Source organism: Euprymna scolopes, chromosome 9 (assembly GCF_053919585.1).
Source record: "Euprymna scolopes isolate OS-2025 chromosome 9, ASM5391958v1, whole genome shotgun sequence".
In the NCBI taxonomy this organism is placed as follows: Eukaryota; Metazoa; Mollusca; class Cephalopoda; order Sepiida; family Sepiolidae; genus Euprymna; species Euprymna scolopes.
This window is the reverse complement of record NC_136490.1, coordinates 13,643,522-13,660,390: the sequence shown is the minus strand read 5'-3', so window position 1 is coordinate 13,660,390 and position 16,869 is coordinate 13,643,522. Positions and strand designations below refer to the sequence as shown.

Below are 16,869 nucleotides of genomic sequence, written 5' to 3'. Positions count from 1 at the left end.
AATAATTAAAAATTTATCAAGTTATTTTATTACATGATTATTTAAGTAAAAAAAATTATACATGAAGCAAAAACCAGGCAAAAAACGTTTTCAGAAACAACAGGTGAAGCAAACGATGAACACAATAAAATGGCTACCTTTCAAACTGCATTTTATATTGAAGAGAAAAAAAACTAAAAACTAAAGTTCATTTAACAAAACAACATATAACACATGGTAATAATAAAAGATGAAATATGAATAATATACAAGTTATTATTTAAGATAATTATAACGACACTAAATAAAAACAAATTAGCAAATTATTTTTTTTTAAATCACTATTTTTTTCTATTTCTTCTCAATAAAATAACATTTTCTTCTAATGTATATATATATATATATATATATATATAAAGATAAATATTATCTTTAAATGAAATTAGAATTTATCAAGATAATAATAGAAATCTTAATATACAAGATAGAGTAATTAAAAAGCAGGAAAAAATCGATGAGTAAAGTAACAATTGAATAAATTACAATATTTATTAATCTATCAAAAATTCAAACAAGGAATTATAATGAAGAAAAATCCTTAACAAGGATTTTTCTTCATTATAATTTCTTGTTTAATCATTAATAAATATTGTAATTTATTCAATTATTACTTTCATTATCAATTTTCTCTCCTCTCTCTCTCTCTCTTTGTATATATATTTATACACACACACACACACACACACACTATATATATATATATATATATGTATAGAAAAAGAGAGAGAGAGAACGAGAGAGAGGGTGTGTGTTTTATAGGCTTTAAATTGACAACTATTTTCTTTAATTGCAAACAGATTTGGCAACTATATGTTATTTTGAGTTCAGCTTGGTTTGGCAATTCATCATGAAGAAACTGACATTCAACCAGCATTTTCAAATGTCAAAAACATGCAATTAATAATGATAATTAAAAGGAGCTTATCTTACATTAATTACTTAATCAGTTATTATCATTATTATTAAACTCTATCTTTAAGGCCATTGAGCACTTTGCGGGTGTGAAATCTGCTGTTTTTATTCAGCTGTTTTGATAAGCTGCTTTTTCCTGTTACTGCTCTATCTTTTTCTCTGTCTGTCTGTCTGTCTGTCTGTCTGTCTGTGTGTGTGTGTGTGTGTGTGTGTGTGTGTGTGTGTGTGTGTGTGTGTGCACGCATATAAAATACCAAATGTTATCTGCTTTTCTAAGTTTGCTGCTTTCCCTGCAAACCCCAACTTGTATACCAATTATGAATCACCCTTACACTCCCCTCTCCATCTTCACCTGCAATGGTTTTAGCACAAAAGATTACAACTAGAAAGGTTACCCGGGGTTTTCCCGTTCAATTTACAATATAAACACAGATAATTGGATTTCACTCCCAGTTACCATTTTGAAAATTCTTCTTTTTTTTTCCCCCCTGACATATGCTGGTTCACATAATTGATTCTTATTAAACCTTCATTTATTTATAGAACGCAATTACAAAAAAATAAAAAGTTTATTTATTCATTTCGGTGAAGATTTACAAAGAAACAAAAGAATTGTAGTATTTAAATTCGAAATTCTTGCCTGCCAGAGCCAAGTACTTCAACTAGTTACTAATGAAAACATCAGACAAAAGTAATTAGCTAGCAAAACTTAACAAAGAAAGGCTTTGTCATTAAGGAAACAATATACTGCTTAAATCATTAATAATTTACTGTGGAACTAATTTGCAATAAAAACTAATGAGGGTAATTTGTAAATATTAAGAAGCTTATAATTGGGAAGTGCATTTCTTATTTACCTCTGCTCTTCCGGAATCAAATTCCAGACAGCCAATTCCATCTAAGCGCCGAAGATCCATCCAGCCTCGCCAAATCACACAGACACCATTCATTATAAACTGTGATTTTAAATGAACCTGGAAGAAAACGCCAGAATTTGTTAGAAACAAAATCGCAAAATGAATTAGAAATAAGCAACAATTTTACAGAGAAAAAATATAGTAAAAGAAATTATTGGAATAAATGTAGACATTTTTAAACTCTCAACTGTTTGTGTCTTTAGATTCGGGAGGTGGTGGGGGTAATTGCATTTATTTATTGCATTTAGAACAGAAATTATCAAATTTAAAATGAAAAATGAAAGTTTTAAAACATTAATAATTTCAGAATAAAAAGATTTTCAAAAAGAAAAATGGCCGCAAAAGTCAAACTAATTGAAGTAAAAGTTCATTTAATTTAAACATTTACTTTATAACCGTCCTATTTAAAATCCTCTGTTTTAATTGATACATTTTTAAAAGCCTTTACAGATATATTAGAATAAGTTTGATTGGATGTTTTGCTGACTTTGCAAGCCGAGAGAAGTTTTGAAGACTATAAGTTTTCTCTCAAATAATTAGATTATCTTTGAAAACTATCGTTCCAAGGAATTAAAAGTTTCAAAGAGATCTACCATTTTTGTTGAAACAAAAGGAGATGAGTTATTCTTTCTAAAATTAACATAAAAATCCAAAGACTTTTCATAATAAATGATTTAAAGGATAACCTGTTGAGTTAACAAAGAAAAGGGGATTTTATAATACAAGACGTAAACTTAGTGATATTGTGATTCACTAACAAATGCAAGAAGTGAATTTTAATCTCCTATGTCATTTTTGTGTATAAAATGAAAGGAAATAATAGCGAAATGGTATTTTTTTATGTTTTACTTAAATCAATTTGGAGTTGTTGCAAAACCAAAAAGCATTAGCAGACAAAGAGTAGCATTTTTATTTTGATTAAAATTAAAGAAATATAAGTCAAAATTATGCATCACGTAATAAAGAAAATAATGCAATAACATTTTCCTGTTCAAAATAATACAAAATTTTTAAATCGTTCAAAGTAATTAAACACTATTAAATCGTTCAAAGTAATTAAACTATAAAATCGTTCAAAGTAATTCAAAACTATAAAATCGTTCAAAGTAATTCAAAACTATAAAATCGTTCAAAATAAAAAATCATGAAATTGTTTTAAAATAATTCTAAACTATAAAACTGTTCAAAATAATTAAAAACTATTAAATCGATGAAAATAATTAAAAACAAAAAATTGCTCAAAATAATTAAAAACTATAAAATTGTACAAAATAATTAAAAACTATAAAATTGTACAAAATAATTAAAAGCTATAAAATCGTTCAAACTAATATTTAAAAAACTATTAAATCGTTCAAAATAATTAAAAACTACCCAATTATAACTTTTAAAAAGTTTAAGTCGTAAAATCTAATAAATATGAATTAAAAAAATAAATGCCCCCGAAAACAATACTGTTAAAATTTAAACGATAATCGAAAAAACAAATTAAAAGTTATTTTAAAAAACAAAGACAAAATTGTTTAATTACTAAAAGACAAAGAATTCAACAATGACTCAACTCAATAAAGCTCTATCCCAAGGGAACAAAGGGGCTTTATAATTTTTTTTTATTATTTTAATAAAAATAATAAAATATCTATTTTTTTATGAAATAAAACAAAAAACCATTGTTGTGTTAAAATATATTTTATTTTGTTAATATTAATATAAATAATAAATAAAACTTTTTGCCCAAAGGTAGAAAAAAATGATGAAGAGATAAAGAAAAACAAATTGATGTGTTGAACAAAACAAGATAAAAGGGATCCTTTGTTAGAAGGGGTCAAAGGCGAATCTCTAAGTTGGTGTGAGAATTACCATTATTAAAATTCATTATCACAGATTAAAAAAAATGTGTCCTAATATGGATCATGGGAAACAAAGAAAAACTAATTAATAAGCAAGAAATCAACTTTGAATTATTACAAAAAAGTTAAGTTTTCCAAAAATGGAATTTTAAAAGAAAAGTTTTGAGAATATAATGAGAATAAACCACACAAAGGAAATTATTTTTTTTTATCATTTTTTTATTTCAAATATTATTTTTAAAGGAAAAAATTATTTTTAAACGCAAAACAAATGTTGTTAAACATTTGCAGGGAAACAAATCATTTTTTTTTATTTTAAACAAAACTTTTGGAAAGTAAGAGAACAAAAACTGTTTGATATATAGGATTTAAAATGCATATTTCTTGTAAAAAATGACACACAAAGGCAATTATCATAAGAATAGAGATGTATGTATATAGATTCAAATAAGTTTTATTCAAAAAAATAAATGCATTTTAATTATTGATCTTTTTTATTGTTTTTTGATATAAGAATAAACATGAAAGGAAATGAAAAAAGTTAAATGGAAATTCAATAGATAAACTTGTTCGAGTGAAAAATGATGTCTTCATATATATATATATATATATATATATATATATATATATATATATATATATATATATATATATATATATATATATATAAAGGCACCATTGTCTCATTCAAACAAGTTTGATGAAAAAAAAAACGTTATTGATCTATTTACTTTTTCGTTTCTTTTAATGTCTTTATTCATACCAGAAATAATGAAAGAAAAAATTATATATATATATGAAATTAAATAAGTATTTGTAAAGAACTAAATTTTGAAAAATGAGGAATCGACAAATTAACCAAATTTTTTCTAAAGATATTGTTAGAAAATAAATATTAAAAAAGTACTTTTTAAAGCCTTTATCAGAACAAAAAAGGGCCCAAGAAGTTTCGTGAAGAAGAAAAAAAACTAGAAAGTAAAATTTTTTAAAAAATGGTAAATAAATTCTATCAAACTATTCTTTTATTAAAATAAGAAACGGTAAAACTTATTAAAATTGAAAGAAAAAGCTTGAATCAATTAAATGCAATGATTATAAGTCAAAAATTAAAAACCGAAATAAAAAATGGAAAATCTGATTATATCGAATTATCATAAATGGATTTGCTTTGTCCCAAACTAAAGAAGAGGGAGGGTCAGGGTTAAAGGGCAAGGAAAACCCTTTGTCTAAAAACCGGGGGCCAAAAACATGGAACTTTACAAAAGAAATGACCAGGAAGAGAAAGTGAAAGTTGATTTGTATTTTAAACCAAATTAAAATCGTAAATTGAACTAATGAAAAACGGAAAATACTTCTTTTTTTCTCTTTAATTAAGATGATTTCTTTGCTACCATTTAGGGTCAAAAAGTTGAACAGATCAATAAGCTAAAAAATATATATAACCATTAATGGCTAGAATAAGGGTGATAGGGAGCAAACATTTAGTCACGCCCACGTAGATACAAAAGAAAAAAACGACAAAGAGAAAGTAAGAATTACATACATAAGATATAAGAAGACAATGATAAAGTTTCGTTTTAAGTTAAAAGCAAGGAACAGGTATTAAATGTAATTCTACTTTCACTTTGCGTTTTTCTTTCTTTTTTTTAAATTCGACTATTATTCCAAGCAACGAATTAATCTAGTATTCTAAATTTTAATTTTACATTTTAAATAATTTTAGTATATGAATAACAAAAAAGTGTATATTATGTTTTTTTTTAATTTTAAATTTGATATCAAAGAATACAATTTCTCCAACTTTATAGCATTGTTTGCATTGTCCTTTCTATTGGAATAAAGGAAACGGAAAAAATATTCGAAATAAAAGTTATTTACAGTAAACCAGGAAGTTATTATACCTTTTTCTTAATTAAAATCGAAAATAAAGAAACATTTGCATAAAATTATTTAATTTTATTAAAATTTCTTAGTGTAATATCTTTAATCTTATATTTGACATTTTCAACTATGTAACTATGTAAATACAATATTCAATTTTAACAGCTATTAAAATAATTTCATTAAATGAAATTAAATATCTTAAGTTCTTTTTTCGCTTTTTTAAAAAATTGAGATTAAAAGATACAATCAATTTAGTTATCTTATACTCTGGTACTGGCCATTGTCTCTTTTTCCGAAATAAAAACAAAAAAAAAACGCACAATAGAAAGTTTAGTATATTAAAATGAAATCTATTATACCTGTTCCTTACTTAAAATTGAAAATAGAGAAAAACGTTTCTCAGATTACTTAATTTTAATGAAATCCCTAAACGTAATATATTAAATTTAATTTTTCATCGACTTCCATTTTCTTTTTTAATAATTATTAAATTATTTTAATAAAATAAAAAAAGTATATTATTTTATAATTCTTTTTCACACTTAAATTCAAAATTACGGGGTACGGTGATTTTTTTTCTTTTCATCTTAAATATTGCTTTTTACATGTTAATAGATTTTAATAAAATTAAAACAAAACTGTTTTTATTAGTCTTTTTTGTTTATTTTTAATTTAAAAACGAAATGAAAAGCATTTCTGATTTTATTATTGCTATCGTTTGAAGTGTTTAAAAAGGTTTAAATTACTGACGATAGTTTTTGTATGGGGGTGTGCCGCTATTGTGTCACGACTGTCAGGGTAGCGACGGTCGAGCGTGCGGTAGTCACAGATCTATATGACACAAAAGGGAAGGGCGAATTCATAACAGAAAGAAAACATATTAAGATCAATAAATCGATCGATTATAAACATTTTCTTTGAAATAAATCGATAGTCAAACTATATTTTCTCTAAATTTGTAAAAGAAAAATAACAGAAGAATTAAATCTACAAAGTAATTAATAACTTCTTTTTTTTTTTTTACTTCTATCCGAAATTTAATTTTGTTTGATAAAAGTTTCTATTGAAATAAAACAGACATATAAGAAAAAAAAAGTTTGTTTTAGACTAAAAGAACATTTATTTTTATTTTATTGGTTTTTAAAAAAAAATAATGATAGATTAGCACTACAAAAAATTCTAAAGATCCGTTTTTTTTTTTTTTTTGTTTTGTTTTTTTTTACTTTCTGGGGGGGGATGTACTAAGGATTATTATAAAAACAAACCAATAAACTTATAACCAACAAAGAACGAGAAAGGAGAGAGCAATAATTTAAATGTTATAAATAAATAAATTTTTTAAAAAATAAATAAATAAATAAATAAATAAAGACCAACCTTTCCGGGTTCTCTGTCAAAGTTAACAAATTCGGATGTGGCTTTTCTATCTTCGGGTTTATCTGACCAAGCATTTGATGCAAAACTCAACTGAAGGGTCGTTCCTGTAGCCACAAATGCCTACAAAATAAAAGTTATCAAAATGTTGTTTATTTACTTTTTAAAATACATATCCAATTACGATTCCGTCGAAAACCTCACTTTTATCGTGCGAGCACATAAAATAAAAATAATTATCGTTAACTCATTTTTATTGTTGCGTCCAAAAAAAATTTTTGAACTCTTGAAATTCAATTCAGTATACCATCTTGAATCAACATATTTTATCGATTTCGTCAATTTTCGACTTTATTGTAAGCAAATTATTTTATTAACTATTTTAAAATAATTACATTACTAAGTTTTACTATGGACAATGTAAAAAAAAAATAGCATTATTCTAAATTTCTAATTTGGACACATTTAAAACAAAACGAATAAAGAATTTGAAATGTTGCCAAAATATTTCTTTTAAATAAATAGAAGGATTATATGAAAATTATTGAAAAATACAAAGAAAAAATGTATATAATTTTATATTTTAACGTAATAACTAAACTTTACTTAATCAAAAGTTATTTATTTAAAAAAAAAAAGTGCTAACTATTTATTCTATTACGAAATGGGTGCGTAAAAACGTATAATTTACACGTAATCGACCAGGAAATAAACAGGTCATAAGACAGATGGAAATATTGAGAAGAATCTATGAATTATAAGTAGTTAAATATGATATTTGAATTATACCTCAAAATAATATTGTGTAGATATTATGCTACATAATTAACAACGATGTAAATTAAAAATAGTTTATATTTAAAGACGAGTGCGAACTATGTAATTTATAATTATTGTTTAAAAAAAACCTCGAGTTCCGTATTTTTCTTTCTTTTTTTTCTTTTTTACAGAACGAGATAATGCTTATATTGTTTATTATTCTTATTTTGTTCAAGTAATCTTCAAACTTTTCGTCTTTATTTGAAACATAAATAAAATATAAGGTTTGAATATACATATTTTAAAGAGTTTAACGCGTCATAGAAATTGTTAATAAAAGAGGAAAGCGTAAGAGGGAGTGTTACTGTAACGACTACGTTACACACGCACCTTGCAACAACATTCACAGCTGTGAAATATTTTACTTACTATGTCAGCGTGTCCTTCTCGACAATCGGTCTCGAACCGAAGTTGGCGTTCTTCTTGTGGTTTGTCACGAAATCCTGTGTATTTTATCTGGAAATTAAAGCGAAAAGGGGGGTTCTTTTATTAACGATCGTAATTCTTTTCGAAAAGAGTATCGGTATTCTAACTACGCAACTAAGTTCGCAAAGAGGCGTTTATAGGAGAAAACGATTGAACTTCCGGGTAAATGGATTTTTTTTTTAATACTGTTTGGGAATAATTGAGAGAAGGATCGATAATTTAATAAGTTGACAACTGCTTTTCAGTTGTGGTTAGTTTTATAGTAATAACGTTTCGGCCGATGTAACCTCCGATCTCCTACGAACTTATGAATCTTTATGTCAAATTGTGCGGGATTTTGAAGTAACCCTTTTATTTAATTCACGAGGGGGGTAGATAAAGGTTACCGATTTGGGTTAGAAAGTTCGAAAACATGCACCTGAAGAAAAGGGGGCGGTTACATCGGTCAAAACGTCGCGAATATAATAATCAAGTTAGTTGAGAATAGTAGTCGTCGCAAGTAGATGTCTAGGTGAACTTACCTCGCCTTCATGGCTGAGTTTTCGGAATAGTTCGTCATGTTCGAATTTGTCTCTTTGGTCTGGCACCACTCGTGGCATCTTTGTACGGGGGATATTCGCAAGTTCACAACACAACGTGTTTCCTACAAATGGGCGCATGCTTTCTCGGCCCTGTTCATTCATCGCAAACCACAACAAAAAGCTGGGATCGGTTCGGAGTGAAATGAAACTTTTTGATTGGTCAATTTGTCAGCCTAATTAAAAACTTCTAACTTCGGGAAAAAGCACCGGCTATTGCCCATATATGGAAGTTTTCGTAAAGGAATTTGCCGCCGAAACTCTCTCGGAGACGTCATTCGTTTTTTCCTGCAATCCCCGAGCGCGATTTGTTATGCAAATCTAAATCGATACCAATAATTCCTAGATTGACGCCCCCAGAATACGAAGAAGGGCTTACGACAACAACAAAAACGCTGAGGAAATTACACTAAAACCCTAACCCTTCTCATTAAAATTGATTCGACCAATGCCGTTTTCATTGGGTTAAGGCGTCCCATCTTTGTTTGTCCCCTTTAATTAAGTGCGTTTTATAAGTTGACACGTTTGTGACAGTCGCAAAAAAAAAATACGAATCGCAACGAAACTGGGCGGTAACCCCCGCGATTTTTTGTGTTGTTTATTTTTTAAGGGTCCCAAGTGTTTATTCTTTTTTATTATTTAGTTTTACTTTATATCATTTTTTTTTTTTTAGCGAATAATAATTTTATTCAACCCATTGTTAGAAAGAAAAAAATCAGCACCTTCTTCCTAATCATATCAGATTTTCTTGCGAATTGTGCGTCTTTTTTATTATTATTACTGATAACGACTTTAATCCAAATCGGTTGCATATATATAACACTGTTGTTGTTGTTGTTGTTGTTGTTGTTGATTATTATTATTATTATTATTATTATTATTATTATTATTATTATTATCGTCGTAGTCGTCATCAGTAGTAGTAGTAGTAGTCGATTTCAGATACATACGTATGATTTGTATTATTTCGTACGAAATGGACTGCACTTTTAAATATTATCATAAAATAAATTTTATTTATTTCATTCTGAAGTAAAAATCATGTTTTGTTCTGTTCGTATTCATAGTAATAAAGAAAAATAATATACATAAATTATTTTTTGAAATAAAATCTTATAAAAATTTATAAATAAAAATAGTAAAAAAAAAATGCTTATACATAAAAATTAAGGAGTGCTTTGTTTGTTTATTTGCTTTTTTACTGTTTGAAAAAATATACATATGTGTAGACATAAATATTTAAATTTTCTTTCCTCCGGAGTTCGGAAAGAAAGAAAAATTGAAACGGAAGTTGTGAGCGGAAAAAAGAAATCTTCGCACATGCGCGTTACGGTCCAAAACAAAAATGGCGTATTGTGAGAGTTAGCAGTATTTCGATGCGCTAAAAACAATGACAGATATAGACTTAAATATTTGTGTTTGTAAATAAAGACTGGCTTATTACCAGTTCTGAAATTATACAGCCATGCTTGATCTTGAAGTTGTTCCAGAAAGATCTCTTGGAAATGAGCAATGGGAGTTTATTTTGGGTGAGTCGCATACACTTGTCAGTTTTTAGGCAATTCGTCTCTACACATTTCTTGTTTATTCAATTAAATCCCTTATTTTAATCGTAATTCTAAATATAAAATAAAATCTACTTGCTTTCAGTTACGTTGTTTTTATTTGTAAGGTTTTGTTCGTAGATATTACTTATATTTTCATTGAAGGTCAAAACCTGTATAAAATAGGTTGTGTACGTTTTCAGCGTCCTAAATTCTATACCTAAAAAAAAAAAAAAAAAAAAAAAAAAAAAAACGTAATTCTAGAGAATTATTCGATTTGTAGTTTTAAAATTAAAATTTAAGATGAAGTATATTTATAAAGGTTTAATTTTAATAACTCAGTGCTAATGCAGAAAGTGATCCGCGCTAGTTTTTAAGTCGTATTTCCAAGTTTAAAGTTTTATGGGGTTTTTTTTATTCAATTGTAAGGTTGAAGTATAGAATAGGTACAAAACACCCTCCCCTCCCGATGTTAAGAATGGCTTTTTAAATAACGTTATTATTTACGTCCGGATCACTCTCTGCACTAGTACCAATAACTCAGTAAGTAATTTAGTATTTTGTTTAATCTTGAACGTTAGAAAAATTTATTTAACGGCTCGTATATAAGTAATTCCTAACCTCAAATTTAAAACTTACTCAATAAATTTCTCTTTAAAAAAATTAGATTGAATTAAATCTAAGTATTTTTACCTTTAAAGAAAAACTACACCTTTTAATTTGGTAATTTTTTTTACATTTGTATTTTAAAACTACATATCAACTCGTAGAATGACTTGCTTTGAAAAGAATTTAGGACGTTGAAACCGTACAAAACCCAAAACCTGTATCACAAAGCTCGTTTTTAATTTAATTAAAATGCTTTAATTTGTTTCTTTTTTTTTCTTTTTTTTTTTATCGGTATTATGTTATAAAATCAAACTGCTATTAATATATGCTGTAAACTTATGAAGCCACTCTATATGTTAACTAATATCGAATTATATTAAATTCTTTAGACAAATATTAAGTTTAATTCACCGTGGTGCATTTCTATTTCTTAAATAGTTTTAATATTAATAGTAAAAAAAATTACTTCACTTCACAACCCTTCAAGAGTAAAAATGGGATTTGAAAGGAACGTTTACTTAATAACGTCTTAATTTTTTAAGCGAAACGTGTATTTAACAGTTGTATTTTTTTTTTTTAAATTACAATAATTTTTTTTAAATTTGTTTATGCACTTTTGTTACCGTGCTATTTTAAATAAATTTTTCGTGTTAAATTCAAGTTTCATATCTTTTTATTAAATTGTTTGGAAGCACAGGAATAGTTGCAAAAAGCACCCCCTCCATGTTAAAAATGGCTTTCAAAATGTTATTTGAGCGCGGTAACATAAGGGCATAAGTACTTTTGTTTGTTTTTGGGGTTTGTTTTTTTTTTACTTTATTTCCGAGAGACACTTAAAAATTGTTCTAGTTGGGAATGGGGTATCCTACCGGATGTCGGACATTATTCACCTGCTAGCTTAAGACTTTTTAAGATTCTAACCGTCTCTTAAGTGCAATTCTTTGAATCTCTTGCACTTAGTTCACCGAGTATATTTACCAGGTAGTTTTTAAGTTATTTTGTTTTTGTTTTTTGTTTTTTTACGAGCTCGGTTGCTGTACATGTTCATGTACGACATGAAAAGAAACTTGAATCATAGGAAGATCTCCATAATTCCAGCAATTATAGATTGCTGGAATTATGGAGATCTTCCTAGGATTCAAGTTTCTTTTCATGTCGTACATAACACCCTGGTCACTGGTGTTTCGTTTATAAAGTGAGCCTGTGTTGTGTGTCAAATGTATTTATCTGCATTTTATCATGAAAATGCGTTTAATTTTGAATTACCAAACTTGTACGAATTCCTTGTTTTGCTTTCTGATTCGTGTCATTACGTAAACAATGAAATGACGCAACTTTGTCTTGTATAAACTAATATCTATTCGCTGAGATTCTTTACTGAAACTTGTTTCGCTTTTTCTATTTTTCCCCTCTTTACTGAACCAACCATTTAGGTTCAAATCAAGTTCGGTTCGTCTTTGTTTAAACTCTTCGTCACCTGATCTGATGTATATGAATGCCCTGGAAATGTCACGGTACTTATGCAGTGGCAGTGCACTTATGTTACTGTGCTGAAATAATATTAGAAAGCAATTCTTAACATGGGTGTTTTATAATTTTATACTTTCATTCAACAATTTAATAATTAAAAAAATATCGTAAAAATTCAATTTAAAAAGTACTATATATAAAAAAAAAAAAAAAAAAAAAAACAGCCCGGTAACATAAGCACCAAATTCACTCTTGTTTACTTAGTATTAGAATTTTCGGCGGACGTACAGTACACGACACACGAGTGAGGCTGAGCCTCATCGGAGCCGATGCGTATTTCGCCATGGGAGCCTCAGTCCTCACTGAGGCTCCCATGGCGAAATACGCATCGGCTCCGATATTGTACGCAGTCGCAGTACATTCTAGGGAACTTTCATTAATCCAGAAAGGAAAGTATTTTGGCGTGTGGCCTTTGCTTGAAATTTGCGCTCTTCGGATTATTTTGTGTTGGGGGGGGGGCGTTATAGTTATAGGTAATTAACAGCAAAATTAGCTGACGTGTTTTTATGAAATTGTTAGGTGAAAGTACAGAATAGGTACACAAACTCAACAACCCGTCATTTCAGCACTGATCAAGTGTTAAGTACCTTTTATTTTCTTGAATTTTTTTTTTTTGTTTTTTTTTTTTTGTTTAAATAACTCGATGAGAACACGACTATTTTTGTTCTAATATTTTTATTCCAAAATAATCTCCAGGAGAGAAAAAAAAAAAAAAAAAAAATGGCCACACGCCAAAATTCATTCTTTTCTGGATTAATGAACGCTCCCTAGAACGTGCTGTTGTGTACAACATCGGAGCCGATGCGTATTTCGCTGGGGGGGGGGGTCTCACTCGTGTACATCAGCCGAATTTTGTATTTTGAAAAACAACCAAATTCGTTTGAATATTTTAAAACTGATAAACATTAATCAGAAGTGACTTTTCCAGGGTCATTATTCCATGTATCAGATCAGCTGATGAAAAATGTAAACAAAGACTGGCAGAACTCAATTTTAACCACTGCTTGTTTATTTGCTATGTATGCGAAGTACAGACCGTGCTAAAATAACGAAATAATTTAATAACGTTATTTAGAAATCCATTCTTCATATGGGAAGGACGTTAAATTCACGTAACAATTTAATAAACAAGATGCCGTAAAAATTGAATTTAATTTAAAGCTTATAAAAAAAAATAGAACTCTTCGTATTTTGCTTAAGTAGTTTATTTTACCAAATTTTAAATGGGATTTTCAATCATTACAGTATTGTTTGGTCACCAAATTATCATAAAACTAATTTTGTTAAAGTGATGTCGCTTGAATCTCTAAAAATATCGCATGTTAATTAGCTTCCATCACTTTCAATGTATAGTATATTCCATGTTTTAGTTTTTGTCTTCGGCTTGTAAAGAAATCCTTATAGACTAAGGTCACTTTTGTTTTTGTTCCAATCTCGTGCCCCTTTTGAGGGATTGGATTTCCCTCGCATTAAAAACAACATTGCATTAACTTTGTCCTCGTGGGGAGCCAAGTACGTATATAGGAACTTTCAATATTTTAATAGATAGGGATTTAGCAAATCCCGGATTTGCTAAAAAAAAATCTTAACTGATTTATTACTCGACAGTTTAGGGTACTTATGCAGAATAGTACGGTCCGTATTCTTTTAGATGGGATTTTCAAGTTAAATTTAATTTCTACGATATTTTATTAAATTGTTACGTGAAATTTTTTAAATTCCCTCCTTCCCCATGTTCAGATTTGGTTTCTAAATATTTCAGTTCGGTCGGTCCGTATCCTGCATATCTTCAGATTCCGATAGGTCTTCTAATCGAAGATAGCTGATATGGTTACGAAAAATCGTAATACATTATGGTGAATTTAATTTTCTAATTACATATTTTTAAAAGGATTAAAAATCGTTTTTTGTTACATATTTTATTTTAAAAGCAAGTTAAAAATAATAGCAGGTTACGTAGAAGAAACGCATACAAAATGGTCAAAATTTTATGCAGATAGAATTGCAAGGTAACTTTTTTTTTTTTTTTTTTTGCCAAACCTAAATTCTGTTCCTTAACATATTTCTGCATAAAACTATAAGCAGTTGTAATAGTGACGATATTGATACCTATCACTGTTTACCTATAGTCGTTCTTCCATTTTGAGAAACAATGGACACCTACTCACCTTCTGTAAGGGCGTGTGGGGAAGGGGAATATATAATGGAGCGAGGGTTGTGCATTGTGCAATACCAAAACGCACTTCGGTGGACTTGAACGAGCTCCCCCACCCTTGTAAAATTCTTTTTCGTTTCATTTTTTTCTGCGGATTATCGTTAAGATTTAACTTTCATATTAGCAGGAAAATTTGTTAAAGTTTAATGATTTTTAACATGGGAGTACTTTTAAATTATAAGGTTCTTACCCCACTTTTCGGTCAATCAGCAAAACTCTCCTTAAGCAATTTTTGTGTGAAAGAAAAAAGTTAACAGAACGTTATAATTTAAAGGTGATCCTCCGCGTTAAGTCATTGAATAAACTTAAAAAAAAAAAAAAAAAAAAAAAAAAAAAAAAAATTCCTGCTAATATGAAAGTTTGTTACCAACGATAATAATTTTACAGCAGGGGGAACCTCGTTCAGGTCCGCCCCCACTTCTCCTGAACAGGCATTGCTTGAATTTAGTGACAAGATTTTTACGATTTTAAATGCTTCTGTGATAAGCAGATAAAGTCTTGCGTTATTTCGTATTAGTTTCCCTACCAAGGATTGAGATTGTAGTCTACGCTATTTCTTCCCTAGCTAGGATACATGGATAATTATTTCCAGGCAATTTGTATTATAATATATGCCAATAATAGTATTGTAATAGTATTGCTATTAACACTGCACACTGCAGTTGTGTGCGTGGATAGAATTGGATCGTCCACTTTGGTTTGTCTGCATGTCTTATATGGAACATTTTTTACACGGCAATAATGGATTTCTGACTAAAATGGATTTTTTATCCCACTTAATCTGCTTTAACTGTTTCGCTCGAATGACTCGGATATGGAATTTCGAACTCGTCGTAGAACTGAATCTTGTATTTAATGTATTTGGGCAGCCATGATTAAGTAGAAGTATTAATTTATTGTCGCCTGGGTACTTGTGCAGTTTACGGACTGTGGTGAAGTAATAACGTTTAGAAAGCTATTCTTAACCTGGAGAATGTCCCCCCCACCTCAAACAAAAACAAACCCCCTAAAAATGTTAACTTGAAAATCCTACCTAAAGAAAATGCCCCCGTCCGTAAATTGCATCATCGTCGTTTGTCATAAGGATTGACCCCCCCCCCCCAATAAAAAAAAATTTGTTTATCGATATGTCCAAATTCGACTTAAGTTCGAATAGAATGTTACGAGGGTTGGAGGTTACATCGGCTGAAACGTAAACAACCAAGATGAGAATAGTAGTCTCAATAATATAAACGTCGAATTTTTATTTTTAGCTCAAGAATTAAATTTTTCTGTGTGTTAATGGAATTGACGTATTTCGGTTAACATTTTATTGTACAAAGCCTCCTCCCTTCCCCCCTCACATACACAATATGTAAACAAATTGTAATCAAAACGATTTAAGTTAAAATTCGGTTCTAAATTTAATTTGTTTGCAACAGAGATGGACAGCTATTTTTTTTTTTATATATATATATATATATATATATATATATATATATATATAAAAGGTTTTAAACGACAATGACCCCAAACCCTTTAAAATAATTTTTTTTATAGAAAAAACGCATTCATTACTATCAATAAAAACCTACATTTTCAAATTATGCATGTTTAATAAACTGAGAAATTGAACACCCATTTGAACACAAATATTTGTTTAGCATTATTCATTCATTTTGAATGAATAAGAAAATTGTTGGCATTCGTTTCCCAGATATCTTTCTAGCTAGAATTCTTTCCAGGAAAATACCTGGTACTTTCAAGAGGGAACATGGAAGGTTGCCAACATCCCCAAGTGAAAGTGTTTCGAACTTGGCACACCCAGATTTTCAGTACGTGCCGTTAACAACTTAGCCACTGTTACCTCCCTGTTCTTATCGCTTTAACATTGGTATTTTGATAAATGGTGTCCCAAAGAATGAAAATTATTGCATTTTCACCTCAAACAGGGCACGGTGCCACTGCCACTTTGATGTCGAGGGCTACTATCTGCGACATGATTGCAGGGATACTATGTAGGGAGTTGAGCAGCAAGATGTCTGTTTACATGACACTTCTGCATGTCAGTACAGTCAGGAAGCAGGAACCCAAGAGGGAATTCCAAAGTCTAGCAGTTCTGGGGAAGAAACTGTTAGAGTAGAAGGCTTTCTGGCATATGGGATCTCTATTTTGTAGGGGTGGGATTTTGCT

The 16,869-nt window shown here is 28.9% G+C and overlaps 2 protein-coding genes across 10 annotated transcripts in view; one reads left to right on the top strand and one right to left on the bottom strand.

Annotated features, from left to right (window-relative positions):
* Positions 1-9,267, bottom strand: part of LOC145284442 (core-binding factor subunit beta-like) — a 29,483-nt gene extending 20,216 nt beyond the window's left edge. For 2 of the 6 annotated variants that reach the window (XR_013868828.1, XR_013868826.1), the window contains exons 1-4: positions 8,743-8,985; positions 8,165-8,251; positions 6,980-7,099; positions 1,809-1,925 (exon numbers count right to left, since the gene is read on the bottom strand). Coding sequence is in view for 3 of the 6 variants with exons in the window: in XM_080133257.1 (XP_079989383.1) it covers positions 1,809-1,925; positions 6,980-7,099; positions 8,165-8,251; positions 8,743-8,904 (486 nt within the window). In the remaining 3 variants the exon portion in view is untranslated. Of the gene's footprint in view, positions 1-1,808; positions 1,926-6,979; positions 7,100-8,164; positions 8,252-8,742 lie in introns of all 6 variants that reach the window. The other 4 variants (XR_013868827.1, XM_080133257.1, XM_080133256.1 and 1 more) reach the window with 4 other exon arrangements.
* An 848-nt stretch (positions 9,268-10,115) lies between these two features.
* The window catches only part of LOC145284441 (phagosome assembly factor 1-like), a 125,243-nt gene continuing 118,489 nt past the window's right edge, over positions 10,116-16,869 (top strand). For 3 of the 4 annotated variants that reach the window (XM_080133254.1, XM_080133252.1, XM_080133251.1), the window contains exon 1: positions 10,129-10,328. In XM_080133254.1, the coding sequence (XP_079989380.1) occupies positions 10,265-10,328 (64 nt within the window). In that variant the 5' untranslated portion in view covers positions 10,129-10,264. Of the gene's footprint in view, positions 10,329-16,869 lie in introns of all 4 variants that reach the window. The other variant, XM_080133253.1, reaches the window with a different exon arrangement.